Here is a 22467-nt window from a genome sequence, read left to right as displayed (position 1 = left end):
GAACAATTATGACTCCACAACCAGGAGAATCTGAGACTGGGGTCTTCTTCAAAGTTTCACTGAAAACCGTGGTTGATGTGTTGCCTCTACACTAGGCCAAGATTCAAACTTGTAAGATGTTCAGAAAGCTATCTGGAAGGTGTGCATTTACATGTACGGAACTTTGTCAGGTTATTCTCATGAATGGGTATAAGGTTTTCTTCGGTAGTTTATATTTCGTCAGGTCGTCTGAAGTCGGAAAAATGGGTTATTCCAACAACAGACAGTAAATCCAATTGCGGTTGCTCTCCCATAGCGAAATAACATGCAAGGTCTTTGAAAATGTTCTTATTGTTCATTCTCTTTCCAAATGGAAACTGCTGGCCGACAGTAGACTAAAGCAGGTCTGTTTAAAACGGTGGATTCTATTTATACTTTTGATGATTCTAAACGAGTGCATAGGTTATGTTATGCTAAAAGGCATAGTCCAGCTCTGCGGTTATCAATCATCATCTGAACTATAGCTCATTGTTGATTAAGGCATAAATTTGGATGGGGGGGGGACGGGCGACTGCTGTTGGTTCCTAACAAGGAATCTGCAATATTGGATATAACTCGTGACAGCAACGTACACAATGCCCATGAGCCTAAGATGAAGGTAGTTGAGGACAAAAGTCTCTGACCCACCGAAATAGACATCAGTAAATGAAACGCACGCACAAAAATAAGAAACGGAATGGTAATGTACCATTACCTGTTTAGCCTGACCCCGCTATGTTCAATCCTTCATAACATGCTCTGTCGAAATGGATACAGTCAGGAAGAAACTGCCGACATATAGCTCTACAGACACCTTCTGGTTCGTCAACTGAATCGATGGTTCTATGACTTATAATCATCTCCTTTTGCCCCTCATGTTACACACCTATTTGCTTATGTATAATCCACCGAGTCGTAAGATTGATTGTCACTTCATATAATACAGAATAAACATTCGAAGGGAGATCTCTGCAATAATGAAATCATTCAATATGCAGACAGATTTACGCCAGAATCCATCCTGAGTCTGCAACTGGTGGGTATAGCTGAGCAACAACTTCAAATTTAGCGTCTTTGAAAACTCTTTAGACAAATTGCACTGTACGGTGCATTTGTACCTTCAAATGATTATGTCATTCCAAAAGATTATTGAAAGTTCAGCTCAGCACAGTCAAATATCAAATTTACTCTTGAACCTCAGCATGACGGTCGAATGAATTTTGTGAATGTTGCTATTCCAAACGAAATGAGTGGAACACNAGCAGGACCGATTCCGTTTCCCCGTAGGTTTACTAGAAGTTCAAATCATATAAAATCATGGTCGTACGGCCAGCAGAATACTAGTTCGGTAGTGTGGGATGTGGTCGTCCTTTCCGAGGCCAGTCTCGTGATTCTGATTGGCGATGTGATCACACGGTGATCACGACAGAACACGAGGCACGAACACGCATGGATAAGTAGGTCAGCGGCGCACATTCACACGAGTACATACACGCTAATATACCCATGTCGGCCTTTGTAACAAAGTGAATGACAGGTACGCATTAGCGCAACAAATGGAGATCAAAAGCACCCGGGCAAACGCATTGTGGAACTATCACGCTATCAAGTTAGATCCAATAGACATGGTCCCGTCGTTTAGGTTGGACTGCAACAGCTCATCCATCTATCTGGCTTGCATCCAATGTATTCTTCAGTTACTTAACTACATTAATTTCGCGCGGTGTTTCCTTATTCACCTTAGCACCTGCGAAAGACCATCAGCCTAGTAGTTTTGGTATACGAGTCAAAGAACATAAAGTACGAACCACGTAAACTCCTCAATTGCCTCTCGTGCTCTTGAAGGACGGGGTCGTGCTTACTTTCAAGTTAGCCATATCCTTCATTGGAATAAGACCAACGTCCATGACAAGTGTCCACTATCTGTTTCGCACTGACAAATACTGAAGACAGTCAGCACACCTCCCGGGGCACCAGAGGTTCTGTGACTCGTTCTGGTCAAATCATTTGACAGTCACCAGAGTTGAAGATCGATCAGGGCAATCAACACCGGAAATCACCAACATATAACGACTCCGCTTTTTTTACTTAATTTGTTTCCGTAATAATTTACTGGCCGGCCAACTCAGGAAAACAAAACTCAATATCATCAAGATGTTTGACTAAAACACCAGAATCATTGTGTTCTGCTCTAGAACCTTCCGAATAAAGAACGCTACCACAATGACAATGGCCAACCAATCCATTTAAATCGCGCGGGGTCTGATTTTTAGGTGTTCTATAGATTCTGACACCAGTAGAATGTACACCATAAAGGCTCGTTTTCTCAAAGCCATGTTTTCTAATCGCATCAATCTATCGTTTGGTGGGGCATTTTAAACCTAAGATTCTCATGCCAACCCTTCAGCTAGTTGGTTAGATCTCCAAACATTTTGCGAAACAATAAGACGTTGTTTACTACTACTACTACTACTAATAATAATAATAAAATTATTTCCCCTAGTGTCTTCCCCTAGTGTCTAGTCAGTTGTTAAAGCACCGTCCCCAGATCTGATGGAAGGTTGATGCGGAAATTATGGAACCGCCTCGCAGGACTTGTTTGTTTGTTTAACCCAAAGGACATGCGGAAAAGTTAAAAAAGACGCTTAAGAATGTTCAATTGAAGAAAAAATTTGTGAAAATGAGGTTTTTGCTTTCGTGTCTAACAGCCTCTGATCCCTTAGTTCGTTTTGGTCGAAGGCGCCGTAACCGTTCGATGAATGGAATATCATGACTTTCGTGAAGAACTTAGAGGTCCTGACCGAGGCGGCTGATCCGGAGACAAACGTGGTGAGTTGTCGGCACTGGAATTGCTCCAATGAGTCCGGCCGGGGCTGTCTTGGATGTGGCTAGAGGGATGGAAGGAAGCCCCATGAAGGAAGCCCTTACATCAGACCACAAGCATGACATGAGGCGATTCAAGGCGGCCAGAGCGAGGCTGGAAGGCGAACCGAGGGTGGTCTTGGCTAATCTGTTGCAGTGGTTGGATCCTACATCATCAGATTTTGAAAGTGTCACCTCAACAGTTGCTGCCTCACCAAGTCGTCGAATATGTTCAGCCTGCGCCTGTGCTCAGTTGCGGTTAGGAAGCAAAATCGAATAGCTGGAAGTGGATGATCTGATCCATTTACCAATGAAAATAGCAGAGGTATCAGTGACCACACCGTAATCGCAGGAGATGTGGGGACGGCACTTTGCCACTAGACCAGACACTACTGCATCAGTAGTGTAGACCATTGCATCAGGACAACCTGCTTAAAATGACGTACCCGTTAATTAGGAACCGTATTTTAGTGAAGACCGTCAGTAGGGAATGCGTTCGTTTCAATTCCATAGGGTGTAAGATTGAGCACCATTGGCAATACATCTAAAAGTGCAAAAGAGATTTCAAACGTGCCTGTCGTGTACTGCTCCATCTAGGCGTGTACATTTGCCCTAAATTGTCGCTTTTACGGTAGTCTCATATTTTGAGCCTTGCGGCGTGAATAACTCAACGCAACAACGAACGTAAGTCATAAGCTGTCAAACAAAGCTGATAAGGTTCTCAGGTCGCATGAGATGCGCAAGTTTTGTCCCCTTTTTGTGATTGGTATCTTTCCTTGTATACTTTTGGCGAAGGAGGGTGTAAGTAATGAACTACCCCAGAGCGCTCAGAAAAACACTGGGTTATCAGAGTGTTTTGTCAACAAAATAATAAGCACTGGATTGGATGCATGTAGCTTTCTGTGATTCGTTTTGTTGTTTCCAGTGTTGTTAGCATGGATAACCAACTGACCGATGTTTGTCAGTCTACAATAAAATTATCCCCTATGCCACTCAACTTCATATTCATGGCACATCTTAGCAATTCTAAATATTTCCACTTCGACTTATCTCAAATTCCTGAAGAAAGTCAAAGTTTCATTTCATCCTGACTGGTTTCACGCCTGGAACAAACTTAAACACACTCCCATATGACTTTGTTCCTCAAGGTCAAACCTAATGCCTGGGCTCGTTGTAGTCATTCCTAGCACTCTGTACCATTTAAAGCAAGATATTGACCAAATGAGCCAGAACTTTATTCTTTGTATGACAGCAGAATCAAACTATCGTCAGGGTATGGTTAGGACTGTGGCAGTATTTTTGGAAAGTTCTTGTCGGTTTATTTTCGACACTGATTCATTTGAATAGCCGTGACCTCAAAGTATCCATAAAAACTATGCTGAAAATTCATTTTGTCCTTTTAGGTTATTCTTTATGCTGTTTGTGCTTCTTTTAATGCTTTTCAAATAACTTCGAGGGTGGGCAAGTTAAGTATGGTGTTTTTCATCTCTGCCAGTTTCTCGCTTCTTGGGGATATCACTATCACTGGATGTATACGGATATTAATGGGTACAATTGGAAATATCAAGAGAAAAGCTGCGCTTAAGGTAAAAAACTGGTTACTTTGGGTTGGATAGTGATTATACATATATATATATATATATAATATACGTATATGTGTCATCCAGGTCATGGTACCCTTGGATGGGTAGACCACAGCAAACCAGACAGTCATGTGATACTAGGAATGTTTTTCAGACTCTTCTATTGTTTTTGTCGCCCTCATTAACTTTGGAAACAAAGAAGGCTGCAGTAATTGTCAGGACTATCTTTAACAGCTAAAAATAAGTCGAATAATACTACTTGTTGAAAAGTGCTCTCTCAAGAGAATGCAACAAATACTGATTCCAGGTATCTGATGTCAAGGCAGTCTAAGTCTTTGTCCACATCAGGAAATCGTGTATGTCCACAAGACAGACAGTATTCGTCTGTTGGTCCTGTGTGCATTTTTTTTCAGCAAGCCTAACACATGCGGGGACCACTGTGGTTAAAAATAGGTTGTAATTTCGCCACTACCGCACCAAAGCCGTCTGTGCTCATGGTTAGTAAGACAATGCCACCTACAATTACGTCAAACCTCTCTCAACATGGGACAAGTAAGGAATGCTAAGAAAGTCTGCAAAGACGTAGACACGATCTACGTGACACAGCATTGCATCCTGAATAACTGTTACTTTGCTTCCACGCCACCAAGATGAACTGCACTTCACTTCTTTGGTTGTTGATATAAGCGCCCACGAAAATGTCTATGTTACCGGTTAGTAAACCTAATGGGCACACGTAGAAGGCAACCACACTTTTGACAAACATTCGACGCGCTGTTGATTCAGGTGGAAAATTGAAAATCAATGGATTTTGACGACATAGTTTATCTGCACACCTTTTTAACTACCAGTTGTTACGCACGTATGTGTTGGACAGACGGTCAAGGTAGGTTTGTATCCGGTTCAACCAGATATTATCACACACCATCATGAAGAGACAGGTGTATGAACTCGCGTCTACTGGGTGCATAACTAGTTCGTTTACCGATCAGTTTGACCAAAATCCAAGCATTTTGGCTAACAGTGATTCGCACCTCTCGCGCCTGATATGAGGCGCTATTTCCCAACCAATCCGATTACAGCAGTGATCGTAACACATGATTTAAACAGAATCACGAATGGACGAACGATCACATGTGAATCGACTGGATGGGCAAGCTGCGTTTCAGCTCTGTGTCAGAAACTTTCGTGCTAACCGTATTATGCGTCCTGTTCGTGACTATCTGTGAGTTGCTTTTCATTGATTTTATCGGTTGTTTGAAATTGTGCTCGGTGCAGAGGTTATGCTTTTGCCATTCTGAGAGAGGCAATCACAAGCGCTACTGTCCAAACCCAATACTGTCTTACATGGTTTAGTTATTGTTGTATTTGTAAATCATTTTGGGGCACTACGTGCCAACATATCCTTCATAACAGTTGTGATTTTATCGTGCACGTGCAAGAGGCTGATGATATGCAGTCAAGTTATGTAGGTATCGTGAATATCATGGGGCGTTCAGCAAGACTTTAGTGAGCTAGTATCGATGACTTCGTACGTAAACCCGATTAGAAGACCTTACACTAACAGCCGATTTGATACAGAGAAACGTTTTGCCACTTTGTACCAGGTGAGAGTCAGTGGTATGAGGGAACGGTGATTCTGCTGTTTATAGTTTGTGCCAATGTGACCTGCAAAACGAACACATCGGTTTACACCTTAAGATGTAGCAAAACACGTGACTGGTGGTAACATGACATTGTATCAAGGTACAACTGAACTGGTTATCCGAGACTGAACTTCGCTTCAGTACGTCAAATATCGGATTTTTGTGCATGGCTAACATAAAATAGATAAGAACATTAGAGATGAGACGTCCGCCTGGGCGAACCGTACAAGCTTTAAGCACATGTATGTGATTACAGAGAGGTTGCTTCGTGGAAAGTCGACGAAGCAGGTGGCCGGTTCATCCTCAAGTTATGTAGCATTCTCCCACACTTGGTATACTTTAAATTCCGTTGGAAAAATGTCTAGTCCGTATTGCGCTCTTCAGCTGATGTATGTGCGGCGGGTGTAGTAAGTGTTCCCGCCAGTGTTCCGTACATCCAAGGATCAACAGTGAAGCAAATGGCAATATTACTGTTACGCACACTGGGAAGGATGTAACTGCCATCTGCTCACGGTATGGTACCATCCAACAAATGTGTGATGGGGAAGTGGGATTCCTACTATGGTCTTTGTCGAAAATATGAGATCGTAGTGGGATCTAACAAGTGTCAATGTCATGAATGATAATAGAGTCTTTCCAAGATAGACCATCTTTCACATCGTATACCACGTGACCAGTAGTCCTTGAACCGGTAGCTGTGTTATTCACCTCATGTCTATCAAATATTGATGAATAAGCTTCGCAAACTTGGAAACAAACGTTCCTTCTCGTTCCGTGATGATATTCTTTCTTACACTAAACCATTTTAGTGTGGCTTTGTTGAACATTATAGAGTAATGCTTTTTATGTTGATTCGGAGGAGTTTGGAAGGCTTGGTACGAAGCGTAGATATTCACGTTTGCCTTTCTTCGTCCAACAAATAAATCTGTTAGCGCTATAGATTTTCAATCTTTTGTTACAAGACCGTGATTTGTTTGGAGCTATAACCACTCATACGCTGTGTCGAAATATTTTGCACGATAATACCACTGTTGACAACTTATCTGATACATGAGCGAGGTATGATTAACGAATAGCTGGTCGGCGGTAATGTAGGTTCTATGAGAAAGATAGTCTGGGAAGTAGTTTCTCATGAAAGCTCAGTGTAGGTGGTTAGTCTCGTCAAATGAAAGCTTTTCAGCACAAGCCGGAATTTTTCGTGTCCTGCCCGGATCAGTTCAGTTAGTGAAAAAACTGATCCAGAAGAAATCACTCCATGGAGTCGGTGGTTTATGCCCATTCTTTTATGGCAACGTAAAACTGTTACCTAGCCACTTCAGGGTGTGATCATTTTTGAATTATGAAGAGGCCAAGTGGTCCGGTCGATGTTTCTATCAGCGTTACTTCTTTGATGTTTCTTGTGCTGATGGGGCGTTTGCTAATAGCTAAGCGTGATTTTCTAAAGTCAGACTAACTTGTATGGTTACGTGCAGGAGCTAGTCAAGCAATCAAATTTTTTATCATCCATTTCTGAGGGAAATCTCCACCTGCTATGAGGCCTTTGCTGAAAACCAACGTGATCTTCCGATAACAGGGGTAGTTGCGTGTGAGTGTTAAAATAAACCTTAGAAAACTGGATTTCTCCCACACAGTAGCCCGTTGATAATACGAAGAGATTTAAAAAGCCACAATGGAAACGAAATCAGTCTATAATGAAGAACCAGCAGGCACCGTTTAGTGGTTTCACTTTCAAAGACAATTGGGAGCAGTGCACATCTGACGAATGTCCAGGAGTATTCGAACTCTCAACCACCCGGTTGGGTATACTATACAGTATAAGAAAGCGAGTTTTCGTTTAATTACACCCGAGGTAACTGACAATGAGGAATGCGATCACAAGCTCTCTTTCTGGTAAAGTGGTGCCGTATTAGTAACCCTGTGACTCACTAGTGATTCTCTTGTGTCACAGGCAATTTAAAGGCTCCTCATGGGTCTGTCAGTTCTATCCACATGTTGCGCCCTTGTGAAAAGACATCGTTTGTGAGGGTTTACACCGAATGAAATTTTCTCCCGGAATAAAAGAATTAAATGTTTGTGAACTCGAAAAATTCAACGTTTAAGCTGTTGTACTAACCAGAACTCACTTATTGCGTCTACTACACAGTCGTTAGTTTGCACACACACCCTAGCGTTGATATGAAGTCATCAATATACAACCATACGCCCGGATCAGAATAGAATTCGCAATTATATTTCCACAATGGACATTTCATTTTCAACGATGCCTTGGGCAATGAATTTTTTTGTATGGGCCCATTTTTTTCGTCCGTGGACAAATCGTCAGTGTAGTGTTCCAGTTATTCACTGCGCATCAAGAGTGCTCGACCATTTTCGCACGGGAGGACTTTTATCAGTTTGGTATTGTGCGTCCCCGAAATTGAATTCTCTCGTTTCCTGAGTCATCGCTACCTCGCCATCAACTTGACCGTGGTTTTGCAGCAACTGCTATGGAGTTGTTAGCATTTCAGACTCGGCTCTGGCGCTGTTCAACTCATTCTGTGACACTGAATTTCTCTGTCATATTCGATCTGGCTCCAGCTAAATTTAGTTAGGTATAGGCCTCCTCCCCGCAATATGATAATCATCAAAATCGATTGTTAAATGATCATTATAGTGCCGGTTTCATACTGCAAATAAGGGTCAGAATCACTGCTTCAGTCCTAGAGAATATATTTTAGACAGGCTAGCAAATCACCTCTGTGAAAACCATGATCCAAGGTTTACTCCCCTTAAGATATTTGTTACTTAGTCCAGCTTCAATATATTTAAATACCAAGAAGAGGATATAAATTGGGAGATGGAGACATTATATACATGTATACATTATAGATGGGAACATTATATGCACTTTTTTCTGTCCCAACACATGTAAAGCAGCATGGAAACAAAACAGTACATGGGTCTGGCAGTCGCTCGTGTAAACCAGAGTAAACGTAATATAGCTACCAAACACTTCTGAATACAAGTTGCCGGCCTACAATGAGTAATAGACAAAGCCTTGATCAACTTCATTGATAACGGCTAATTACCTCACAGCAGATTGAGAGACATTATTTGGGGCGGACGGACTGGAGATCTGAATAAGGCTGCTGAACAAACAACTAGTGGAACTCCGTGGTTACCGATCACATGAAAAGTCTTTACAACTGGCCAGGTCGTTGACGTACTCTCTTCTGCTCTGATGTAAACCATGGGGGTTCTACTGAGCGCCCGCAATAAGTTTTCAGCTTATGCTCGCAGGTTATTGGCTCTTTACATAGCTGAGTGACCTAAACTCAGCATTTTCAGGTTTTCCGTCCCATGTTATCTATGTTGGAAGCTACGAAACTAGGCAAGGGTTTCTCCTCAGTATTAATTTCTCCTTACCGAGCGGTTCGGCGAATCTAACCACGCTATATATATATATGTATATATATATATAGGAATATATATTAGTCATAAACCAGTGTAGCGTAGCAGTTGCTGGTTTGTATCAGTTTTGGTAATCTGGCAAAGTTCGAACAAATCAAGATTCTTGGGGCACAATAAGACGGAATAAAACCAAAACAGTTGCTCACGAACGACCCGACCACTTTGAAAAGTTTTTCTTATTGGCACGCTGAACATTCTAGCGTGTTTATCCTCGCGATACATACCTAGTGCCCTTGATGTTGATGCCAGTATATTTGTATATAGCACAAAGTGAGAGAATCCGTGTTTACACTAACTTCTAGCACTTTGTAGACAGATCTTCATCTCGGCAATATTTCGGAATATAGATAGCTCCGGTGCGTTGCTTTGGTGTTTTTTCCGAGCTTGGCAAGCTGTTGAATCAACCACAAAGCAAGAAGGAAACGGCCCAGTCACAACAGGGGAGCAAAACTGTCGAATGGAATGTGTTCAGAGAACCAACCAGGTACAAGCAAGTGAGACCGTAAGGCATCTCAGATTCCCAGGTGACCAATCAAATTAAGCGGAGTACATCTCGGGACCAACCGCTTTATATCCATCAGATACTGTCTAGAAACTATATAAGCACAGGCTGATGTCACTTCAAACGGTTGTGAAACGTATGAAGTACAACCCCGGTGACAAGCCCGATGATCGGACCAACAACCAGACCTTCATCTTTTCCACATGGTTGCTCTTCTCTTTTTACAGAGTTGGGTTAAGATGGCTTAATAAAGAGGGCCTTGTAAACGTTGGCGTAGTCCTACGTACCTACTAATGAAACTACATTTGCTTTTCAAAGTTTCTCACTCTGGTTCATGAATCTTCAAGTTCTGCGCGTCTGTTTGCTCAGCTTAACACGCCCACCTGGCAGGTTTCGGCTTTAGTTGAATGGTCGACTTGAAAACGACCAAGAGGATATAATAGGGGAATGTTGATTCTGAGACCCAGGTGGTCAATTGGGAATTCCCACGTAGGGGTTGCATCAATCCAACGTAAAAAATCTATTTAAAGTCACAGTGTAAATATTTATTCTGCTAAGCCTGTCCTTCATCTCCTTACCTAGTAATAGTGTTCCATCTGAGTACCGACTCGTAGCATGACATCGGAAAATGCATTCTTCCAAGGGCTATAGCATAGCTATCAAAATATCTTGACGTCTTAACCAAAGCATACGTCGGTGGGTAAAATTCCTCTCCCCGAATGTTCCTGGAATTGGGAACGTTTTGTACATCAATGGATGAACTGTTTGTGGACAGTCAGGATCAGAACAAATCTACCCACTCAATTAAATGATTCGGAAATCTATAACCGTCACACGTGTTCACAATGAAATGAGGATGAGATGTTGATTACACGCAACTACACAGTTTGTTATCCTAAGAGCGTGCACGGTGAATAATTCTCCGTCACGCAACATATATCGTGATTTTAAAATCTTGGACTTAGAGTGGCCAGGTGAGTAACAATTAGAAGGCTTTAAGTGGTACCAAACAAAATTGCTCAGAGTCCAATGAGGGGAATAGGTTGACACATTCTATCAGCGCCATGGACTTAAACCTTAGTGTATTCGAGAGAATTCTGTGGAGAGCTACGACGGAAAAATCTTAAGGTAAGACAGTGTGACACACTATACTACTCTTTTTCTTGTTTATAACACAACCTAACTGACGCTCACTATAACTGTTTGTTTCCCTTTATGATTGGATTTTTTTAAATATAGCTTTATATGCCCCTGTACCTTTAGGCCAATTTATGATCGATAATATACCCTGTAGTTCGTATCACGGGACATATCTGATTGATGTCTATTTGAATTGAATGTGGGCACGCGTAAGTTCAGTCATAAAGGCAAAATCCATCCCACCGATAGCTGCTCACCATCGTTATCATCATCAAAACAGCAACGTCAGTCTTCACACTGATGTTTCACTGCCGTACTGATAGCTGCTAGGCTAGATGTTCCACCTAACATGCAATTTCACTGATTGTCTCTGTCAGAATCAAAAATTTTGTAGCCATAACATAAAAATCATGTCAGAATTCCTTGAATCCCTATTTCAGTTGGATTTTTGCCCTTTAGAAGCAAGGGGTTGAACTTTCCGTGCTACTCAGACAAGTGCTGTCAATTAGGATGTTCTTCGAATGGTCAGTATACGAACTTGCGATCATTTTGATTTGCGGTGGCTTTAGCTGAGTATCATTTGAGGTATCTAAAAATTATCTTAAGTCAGATGTATTGGCTATTGTGTTGCCGAAATATGTGGAAAAACAGTGACTGAACACCTGCCCAAAATCCATTTGGCAACCACTGACCAGATTTGTTAGCGAATTGCAGCTAAGATTACACAGAGGTTTCAGGTGAGAGGCAGTATGATTGTAGTCGTCGCTTACCTGGGGATATTTTTTTCAAGACCGATCATATTTTGTTTCCCCTGGTACATTCAAAATGTCATTATGCCGTTGGCTTGCTTCACAAAACATTTCATTCAAAACAACACCGACTATAAAGACGGCCCCTGGTGCATCGACTTGACCGTTCCTAATCGGGATGAAACTTGTGCGAATTGATTTATTTGAGATTCGACATTAAAATTAATGTTAACTCGAGTCTAAGGCCAACTGGTTTGCGCCACTAATCAAAGTGCACGAGAAAAGAGGGACCATCTCGTATTTGCAGCAAAGCAAAGGTGCTGCGGACGTTGTGGCAGATTTTACCGACGCCAAAAACAACAACAAAACTTAATTGTCTTTATCCTTTCAATTTATTCCAGATTTAGTTGACTCAAAGAATCTCTGTGCAACTCCGGACGAGGAGTGTGGAACATTTAAACCCTGTTGCGGAAGGCATTTGATTTGCAAACGTCTTGGCTCTGCAGGACAGTGTGTGCGTTGTGCACGAGATCATGAACATTGTAACCGATCCAGCGAATGTTGTCTTGGCGTCTGTATGAACCACACTTGTCGACATATAATGCGTGATAATTAGCCAACTTTATTTTATTGACTGCATGGGTGATCTTTTCCTCTGCGGAAGTATACAAGTATACCGAGCTGAGATGAGTCGTCCTTTGATCGGAATCATTCGTGTGTTCGAGAAAATAACACATCACTTCCAAAACCATCCGTATTCTTCTGGTCTCGTACTGACGAAATCTAACAAACTAGGCACCCCGGTAAGTGTGGTAAAGACCCCCTAAAGTGAGCACGTTCCCTGAAGTCACCGTCTGTGCACAGCCCGGACAGATTCCCGTTGTGTCTGCCATAAACTGAATATCAGCAGGTACGTCAAAATTAATAATTCATCCGCTTTTTCAGAATTTCCTCCATAAACTTACTAGGTGAATGTCGAGCTTGTGAGTAACAAAATTCTTGGTTACATGAGCATCTTCAAGATCTTCTACCCCAGAAATGATTGCTCCTCAGCACTCTTATGGGAAGTCGCTGTTGGGGGGCTTACTGCACCGACATTCCTCAACAGTTCATTCCTCGAAAATTTATTAACAACATTTATTAACAACTGCCTTGCATCCCTTCGTGAACAACAGCTTTTGATTCTTTTGTTTTAAAACTAGATTAGCAATAATTTCCACGGCAAATTAGCCAAATACTCGAAAGATATATTTTATTTAATTTACGTACAGTGTTCTTTTCCGCCAAGAAGCAAGCAACGCATTAGACCACATTTAAACTGGCACTAACCGATAAAGAGTACTGTGGTAGCATATACCACAGATTTGTGATTTATCGATAAAAAATTCTTGTACAGTAGCACTTTTACAGCTAACAGTTTACTGCGCGTGAATTTATCACTTTTTTCCAAACCGAGCAAAATGAGGTAAACCTGGTTGCATCGAATTTCTCAGTGTAGACATGGAAGTGTCCGCATAGCTATGCCCCAAGCTTTGCAGTTCCAAGAGGGACAGCGACAGTTTGACCACTTTCGGTTTCAAGCACGTGGCCTACCGGAAACTGACGGCCAGTATCGTTTGCACCATTTCGGTTCGTCTTATTGGTAGTGGTCGTTTTTCTGGTGAAGTCCGACTTCCTACTTCGTGGCTGCCTGGTCTGGACAGTGACGAATTTATGGTCTCATGAGGTGAATTTCCGAAACCAACCACATATAGTGGCTAGTAGATCAGAAGGGTAGGCGTGTATATGGTGAGATGACTAATCCCAATGGTAGCGTAGGTTTAGAACGAAAACTAGTCTCCCTCCCTCCTTAGTTCGCAACCTAACAACAAAACGCACAATCCTTTGGCTCTGCTGTTTGTGGGTCCCGAGCAAGAGGAGCTCCAAACCGGAAGTGTACCAGCCTTCGCAATTTACCGATTATTCAAATCGGTTAATAATATGCGCACAAATGAAGCAATTGCTGCCTCCTTGTTTGGTCATACACCATGGAACATTATTGGGGACTGGTGGCGTAGGTGGTCGATATTACACCTTCGTTTAGTCATTTGACTCGGATGATAGATTACTTCCAATGATTTAAACAGTTTGTAATAAAGTAAACTTGAATAAAGCTTTGGATGTTTTGTCTGCTGACTCACCTAATTATTCAGTTTGTCCGTTATTTAACAGTCAATTCTTAATAATTTCACCGTGCTTGCTGGAGCAGAGGACTTGACCGCAGCTATTCTAGGGTCAAGAACGTGGATCAGGGACATGATGTTCCTATTCTCCACCAGTTCAGCTTATCTGGACATCCGATCTGATCCTGATAATCTAAAGGTGGTTTATATCCATTCTTAAATTAGGTAACATCAACTGTTCTCGTCCTGATTACAGAATATGAACGGTTGCAAAGGATCGGTTTTATTCGCGTCTAACTTGGAATGGAGCACGATAAAATAGATAAATCGATCAAGGTGTTATAAAGTGTCGCTGTAACATTAGTGCAAAAAGGACAACCTTACCTATCAGTGATTGGGAAGCTGGATTTGTGTCCCAAGACAACGTCAGATGTTCACATGTCTCTTGCTAGCGAGAAGAGAGATTGCATAACTGAAAAGCGATTGTTTCAGATAGTTCAAACATTTTTGAACAGTATTTGGCAATGTGTTGCAGTGAATTCCCCGGCCGAATCATTTGGCCTAATTGTATTAATCAGGTTAGTGGCGATAGTACTGTTCGACCCCGTGAGATAGGAACAGAGTCGATTGATCCTGCAATGAAATTCATACAAACCTAGAGGAATCTCGGACTAACTTGTCATCTTTGAGATTCCTGGCATTTTATCCCTTAAAAATAGGCTGTTACCAATGTGTAACCTCAGGAATGCAGTCAAACACCGAATATTTTTTCCCACAGTCATATCACTCATAAACCTTAGTGAGCATTTTAACCTGAAATCGAAAAGGTTTACTAGTTTTTACTGTAAACATATAGCCAACATAAACAATTCCAGCAGTTGATAAAATCCTAAAACAACTAAGCCTTGCTCATATTTGCTCAGATTTGGTGAATGTGAGTGCCCGATTCAAACAACTATTTCTGGAAACAACCAAACACCCGAAGAAATCGATCAACCACAATAAGAACTCGTGAAAAACGCTGAGAACGGTAGGGGATATAGGTGGAAAATAAAATCGGTCGGTTTGCGCGCGACCGGATGCTGGACCTTGATGTCAGTGAGGACATGAGGAAATCGGGTCGGTGAGGAAGCAGTTAGAAGGGTCATTATCCATACGTTTTCCTAAAGGCAATCCCATGTGCCTCGGCATCAAGCGATCTTTCGTCACTGAAATACTGATATCATGCCTGCGTTCTTTTGGCTTTCAGTGCACCACTTCACTTTTCCCGCCTCACTGCATCGGATTACCATAGAATTAAAGGATGCTGATACACCAGAATGTTCCCGAACGTTCGCCTGATAACACACTTTTTCATCCCTCTGGGATTTCACGTTGTTAGTTTTGGGACACAAACGCCGAGTATGTGTTCATTCCACGGCACAGGCATTAAATTCAGGTTTGGTCCCTAGTGGATGCCATGATGAAATCGTGATCTTCATTGGTTTACTCCTTCCGAATTTCACACCTCAGTCATTCAGGAAGACCACATACGTGGTGGATCCAAAAGGACCTTCTCGAAAAGATTCTGCACATATGACCACAAATGATGCTATTTAAATTGTTTGTGGATTTCACCACCCCCTTATGGTCGTAATATGATTGAATGGCGAGGAATTTTCCCAAATCGTACAGTAATTAATAATGCCATCCAATTAATACTATTAATTTCGTCAGCGTTCTTTGCAGCGAACTATACAACCCAAAAGAATGTATCCTTCCGTCGAATTTTGAGTGGGGTGGGCTATCAGATTTTACATAAAGTGAGTCTGAAAAGGCAATATTAACACAATATGTAATGAGTGGTCGTCGGATGATAAAGCTATGTTGACGCTCTCCGAAGGCATTTGAACTGCATTTGGCGGCAAACCGAGTCTAGCGTGTACTTACATTACTTTCGGACACTAGCCAATAAAAGTCATTTAATTGCCTTTGGTCGATCCACTGGAAACTGATGGATGATTTTGAAGGTAGGATGCACATGAAATTGGTGTTCGGTTTCCGTCAAGTGAGCCACAATGTGTATGAAACACTTTCGAAGACGTTCTGCTAACCGTCTAGATGTCCGACTAGCAGACGACTGCAGTTGAAGTATTACCTGAACAGAAACTGGCCTGGTGTAGGGAGCCATTCTTTTAGGTTGGGATTGCCCACGGTTTTCCATCCAAAATGGACTTGGTGTGTATCTATTGTAGTGTAGTATTTATGTACGGGATTGACCGGCTACCAGACAGGAGGTAAACCTGGCTGGGAAAGCCCAGGAACCTATAGCGAGGCGGAGCACAAATTTATGCATACTTACGAGCATACGATGGCAAAACCAAGCTAAACTGGAAAGCCGAAGTACATATATTTCGGCAAAATTAGTGGAACGCAAAACAAAATCATGTAATTCATTCAACAAAAATTTGGTTTTTCTGTCTGCCAGTCAGTTTTACACCTGATGGTTTCTTAACACAATGTCTGCTCGTAGCCCTACAGAATTTTGTGCAGCATATTGCGTAGGTTCGGAAGCATAGTTGACTTCACTAGATCGGTCTCAATCTTGGGGTCCTGAATAAAAAGTGGAGTCTATATATGGAAAAATAACGGATTAACATTTTGTTACTCAGCGCACAATGTAGAATACAATCACTTATCAGGAAGCTTCAGATCAGAATCACCCTAGATATCGTTCAGATATTGTTGTCACTGAGAATGAAAAGGGCTAACGGAACACCCTACTCATAAGCTTTCTGAATACTCTTCGATATTCCATGACCATTCTCGCACTTCTTATTAATCGGCAGACAGGCATGCTTCCAGAGACTCCATCAACACAATGATCTATTTGAACACAAAATCATAAGAAACCGGCTTAATAATCTGATTCGCAGGTCACCTTGGTGTTAACAAAAGCGATCGGCTGATAGTCTTCAGATGAATGTCCTGCTTAAAGTGACATTAATTTTATGTTGGCAAGGGATATTGCGGTAGTTTTCTCAGCAGAACACTGCTTATAGAATTATTAAAAAAATTTCAAAATTCATTGGCTTGTTAGCCATTCTTGGAGAACAGTGATTAGGAGTTTTTCCTAAGCTTTCACCAAATTTCATGTCCTAATTGAATGCCAAACTTGTAAGTGCAAAGTACTTCACGACTTTTCACCCAGAATAAAATTGACCTCGTGATTCGAGGCGATAAATTATTTGCTCGAGAACGAAACGATCCATCAGTTTTATTCTTAAACATTCTGCTCTGTTGACAGCCAGCAGTCCACATATTGTGAAATATAACGCTTTTGTGATCCAATAAATACGATAATTGCTGTCAGGCGCTCAGCCTGATATGTGAGCATTTTGGAAAACCGTAGAGAATCAAAGATTTTGACAGTTTTTTTCGACTTTTTCAATGTGACTGATGAATACGGCCATGCGATTCATAGACCTCGGATAATACACGATCACCCACAAAGCATATGATTTTAGTCTCGTATATAATCTAAAGCGGAACCTGGTATACTTTCACAAAATACCGGTAACCTGCAGTTTCTACACAAATAATTGCTCATCTTCATTACCTGAGAGTGAGGTTATTTCAAAGGAGAGGGCAGAACAAATGACGCAAGACGCGATTCCAATGTGATTAATCATGTCCTACTTGTTTTTTGGACGTCGATTGATGAATCGTATTTATCACTTTAACAATCGGACGAAATGCAAACTTCACTAGGAGAGGTACTAACTTGAAAGAAACACCATTTGCCAGGCCCTAAAAAAGAATGGCACTGTGTTCCTAACGTGATATCTCCTTTTTAATCTTAATCAAGTTAGTGCACAACACAAAGGCTAGTTCGTGCTCCAGCTTCCACGGTGTTTACTATATCGATGTACATTTTCCTGAGAAGAGACAATTTATCGGGTAGATAAAAACTCGTTTAAAATCCAATACCGCTTTCCTTCCTTCTGCATCTCGCCATGTAGGTATATTTTCCTGGTTTCCATCCACCTTATTTTCTACTCGAACTCCAAATTTTACATGGGTGTCGACTGGCGCTCTCTTGGAAACTACTTATGAGTAGTCTACACATACTGCGATCTTTACACAATCCTATCAAATGCGACGTCAGTTGGGTCTTGTACAGCACATTCAGCTAAAAAATATCGTAAATGTGAGGTTTAAGTGTGCTTCATGTGAACTCTTCGTTAACATCAACTTATGTGAAAGCGCTTCGTAATTCTTCAAAAAAAAAATAAGAGCGCCGGATTCTCGGCGATTAGGCGCAAAGCATGGGTATGAAGGAGGACGAAACGGTAGTGGACTATGAACTTTTCTGGTGACCCCTTGAGTAGTGTGCCCTGTAGGATGACGGGGGGAGTTCTGTGATTGTTATGGTCCCGCGTGTTGCTATAAGATGCGTGCGGAGATTAAAAAACAGTGAGCTGCAAAAAAGAGGATTTGGGCAATCGAATATCTCACTGAGGTGCCAAGAGATCGCTTATGGCGATGAGCATTTAGATTGTTCTTGCCTATTTTGTTCTTGCATATTTTGCTTACAATTTGTAATGCTATAATCTATAATAAAAAGGTGTGCATCATGTAAATTCTGTAAAAATAAACTACCTGAATTATCACTGGACTTTTGCATACCGCACAGAAGTTAAAAGGGCTCAGGGGAGTCAAATAAAACACTTTACTTTTCGCTTCCTTCGATTTGGAAGAAAGAAACCCGTCGTTGCTAGCGGGTGTCATTCTTGCTGGACGAACTATTTAGAAGTGTGCTGTACGAAATAGCGCCAGGAAAGTGTAGAATACATAAAGCTTTGCTCGGATCACATCATTTTTCTGTACTAGAAACTAAATGTTTCTTCATAAATTTTTCAGTCATTAGGAACCTTGAAAAATGTGACAGCTACAAGTGGTTATTGGTTTCGTAAACTGCCTATTCCACACCGAAATTTCTATCCTCAAACCGTTGCAGTTCGGCTTTGAATTAATAATTATTGTTTATTTGTGTTTATTTTCTCAAACAAAATAACAGATAGATATCTAATGGTGTACAGGAAAAAGTGAAATAAAAGTGGAGGAACATTTTCCGTTCAAAAGCGTACCATCGCATTCCAGCTTGGTTTCCACGAGTCTCTCCTGTGTATTGGTTGGGACTGATAGAGGCGCCAGCTGTATTGTGCTGTTAATCGTTAAAGATAACCAGTACGTTAGACTATTAGGACCCTTCTGCAGTTCATTAACCCTCAGCTTACGCAGACTGACGTCCGAGCTACCCAGAATCAACCAGGGGGGAATGGTTTAGCGCGCTCGCAACTACAGAATACTAAATCACTTAGGTTTTTGTTTACAGACCAACTGCAAAAATATTAACCACGATAGACCTGTGGATAATGGACCGATTCAAGCAGTTATATTTGCCAACTGGCAGCAGACAGTGGCAGTTTGCTTTCCGGAAAGAAGGCGTGGCAGAGAGTAGTAGAAAGTCAGCACAAATGTAACACGATATTCAAGGTGTGACAGAAAATTCCTTCATCATAACCAACCAAGTATGATTAGCACTTCGTGTATTACAGTAGACGTGTGTAAAATCGATAAGAATCGATTGGTACCAGTTTTGTGACCGATACACACATATTGACATACATATGGACGATTTTTTTATACAGGTGACGAAGAGCGTAAGAGCAAAATCCTTTAAAAAGCGCTCCTACATGCAGCATCTTTTCCTCTTCTTAAGGTAATATTGTGCAAGATATAAGATGTACTTTTTCTACGCCATTCCCAGCTCATTCTGCGGAATTCATGCAAAATGCCTAGTGATCTAGCTATTAAGAGTGAGTAATTTTATAGTCAGGATTAATCGGCCTCGACGTCAAGTGTAATGTCTTTTGAAGTTTTTGATTCTGATGTACATTCAACGAAATAAGGTGGGTCGAAATCACAAAATATCTCTTGCAAAACATCATTTGGCGAAAAGGTGATAGCCAAATAATAGAACGTGGCACCAAACTCTTACTTGCCATCGAAGAGTTGGAGCGTTTCTTCGTTTAGGTTTGAGCAAAATATAAAACTTTCGTTATTATATCATGTACTGTTGGGGGGAATGTTGGTAGCTCAAGTTGTACTGACGTGTTTTATCCTGTGAGATACCAACTAACGACTCAGTAACTGCTAAGCCGGTAGTATTTTACAGATATGGTCACACGAAGAATAGCGACTAAAAACCATCCTAATTACAAGTTATGTTTCTCTGACAAACGTAAATCCCAAATGAATCTGCTTTTTGTGGAATTTCTCGAACAGGTTATATAGCTGTCAAACCTGGAGGACCAAACCTACACGTTGAATACCAAGAACGGCAAATCGGTCGTGGCTTTTTTTCAGCAAGCGTGTAATTAGCATGTTGAAGCTGGAAGAAACTTGCCTCATTTCAGGTGTCAAAGGTTGTGGTCTTCACGGCCGCATGTAATACAAGTCCACAAACCGAGGAGTCTAATTTAGTTTCAAATGGCCCGACTTTTTTGAAGTGTTCGGATACACTGTCACACAACTCCTCATACATGCGTGAGCAGTTAGTATCCTTATGTCGGTTGCTTGGATGTGTGCTCTCATCTGACCAACTAACTTTCCAAATTTACCACAAAACAGTGGCCGACTGTAGAAAAACTGTTTCGAGTTCGAAACTTCCTTCATTTTTTCACGTGACCTTACCAGCAAGGTTGCCGCAACTTCAGAGTGTGCCGATTCAGGTGGCATATACTTTAAGAGAATAAAACGATCCGTTCACTTGATCTGATGAATAGTGAGTGGGCATTTCAGCTTTCTTTATATAAATATCAACACAAGCAATTCGTGCTATTTGACCATGTTAAATATATGTGTGTCTGCAATTATATATATATATATATATATATATATATATATAGGCGCCCACGTTGCGGCGGAACAGAGGCATGGCATCGTTCTCCTGCATTAGACTTTCATTTAGTGGATCAAACTTACGTGTTATCATGAGGTGCTCAAATGCACGGCCACCCATTCTATGTCTGACACCGCAATCCATATTGTTTCAACCGAGACGCTCATGATATTTGAATAAACCTTCAGGGGGAAGCATGCGAAGAATCACGTTACATTTGCAGCGATATTCACCATCAGCGTTAAGTTGACTGAATCGTGTCGCGTGACCGCGGTAAATGGTCTTACTATTGCCTTACACAAAGCCTGTTTAAGGACCGGAGCTGTTTGGCCGGATTACCGGACCCATTATTGACGTGTCATTGAATAACTGAGTCAGTAGTATCGTCCGCCTGGGAAACTGTACCAAGTGCATTTCAGCTCACGCTCCGTGGTTTATTTCACCTTTCTGCGTTACAAGTGAGCCGTGAGACAACTCAGCTGTAGAGAAAGTTTAGATTACCGGCACAACAGGCATTATCATTAACGCGCACTTGACGGTTCATCATACCAGAATGCAGACTCAGAAAAGCAACTAGGGTGCCAAAAAATCTTTGCATTCGTTAATTTCTGAAAAATGGCTATCACAGCTGTGGAACTGACACGTACGCATTTGCCTATTATTTGAAAAGATTTGGATTGTTTCCAAAGCAGGGCTATTGGGGGAGGTAAAACTTGGTATATTTTCGGTCGAAGGGTCTTTATTCGAGGGAGATGTGTACATAGCAAATGTATACAAATAAACACATATGCTTTTAAAAAAGCATGCACACCTAAAACCGCATTTTTAAGGAAAGGTTGCTTTTTAGGTGCACAATATTCCCATGAGGCAAGTTATTTTATTGGCCAGAGAGTCCAAGCAGCATTTTTGGAAGAACTTCCAGTTTGAGGACAACCCCCTCGGATACAGTGTTTGCCAAGAACTACCACATACCCAAAACGGCCCTTGATTTCCTTGGATGAGTCAGTCCACTAGTTCTACCCACATTTCCTTTACAATACCGTGGAACTTAAAAAAATAATAATATAATCGTTCAGCTGTAGCACCCTTTCGGTGTCTATCTGCCACGCCACGCGAAGAAGGCACTAGGGCTGAGGCAATGCTAGGTTGCCCAAGCCTGGACAGGGGGAGTCGAGCAGCAGAGGTCGGGTTCGAGCCACGGACCTTCCGGTCAGTAAATTCGTGCTTCAACCACTTGGTCCATCTCGCCCTCGTGGAACTTACACAACTGTCAGTATGACACTATCAGCAGTTGACATAGTATTAATAGAAGCCAGCAGAATGTAGCGCCCAAAAATGTAACCAACCCCTGTGATTCTGTAAAAATCTGCAAGTTTCTGTAAAGACGGTTGGTAGGTCAGTATATCAAA

The 22467-nt window shown here is 41.5% G+C and overlaps 1 protein-coding gene across 1 annotated transcript; it reads left to right on the top strand.

Annotated features, from left to right (window-relative positions):
* Window positions 1-5327: 5327 nt before the first annotated feature.
* On the top strand, window positions 5328-12819 carry T265_08630 (hypothetical protein; the record flags this gene model as incomplete). The annotated part of the gene is made up of 2 exons (XM_009174492.1): window positions 5328-5349; window positions 12352-12819. 2 exons carry the CDS (start codon window positions 5328-5330, stop codon window positions 12564-12566), a joined length of 237 nt encoding a protein of 78 aa, XP_009172756.1.
* Between the last annotated feature and the right edge of the window lie 9648 nt (window positions 12820-22467).

Source organism: Opisthorchis viverrini (genome assembly GCF_000715545.1).
Source record: "Opisthorchis viverrini unplaced genomic scaffold opera_v5_230, whole genome shotgun sequence".
Taxonomy (NCBI): Eukaryota; Metazoa; Platyhelminthes; class Trematoda; order Opisthorchiida; family Opisthorchiidae; genus Opisthorchis; species Opisthorchis viverrini.
The sequence above is the reverse complement of the archived record's forward strand: the minus strand, read 5'-3'. Positions and strand labels throughout refer to the sequence as shown.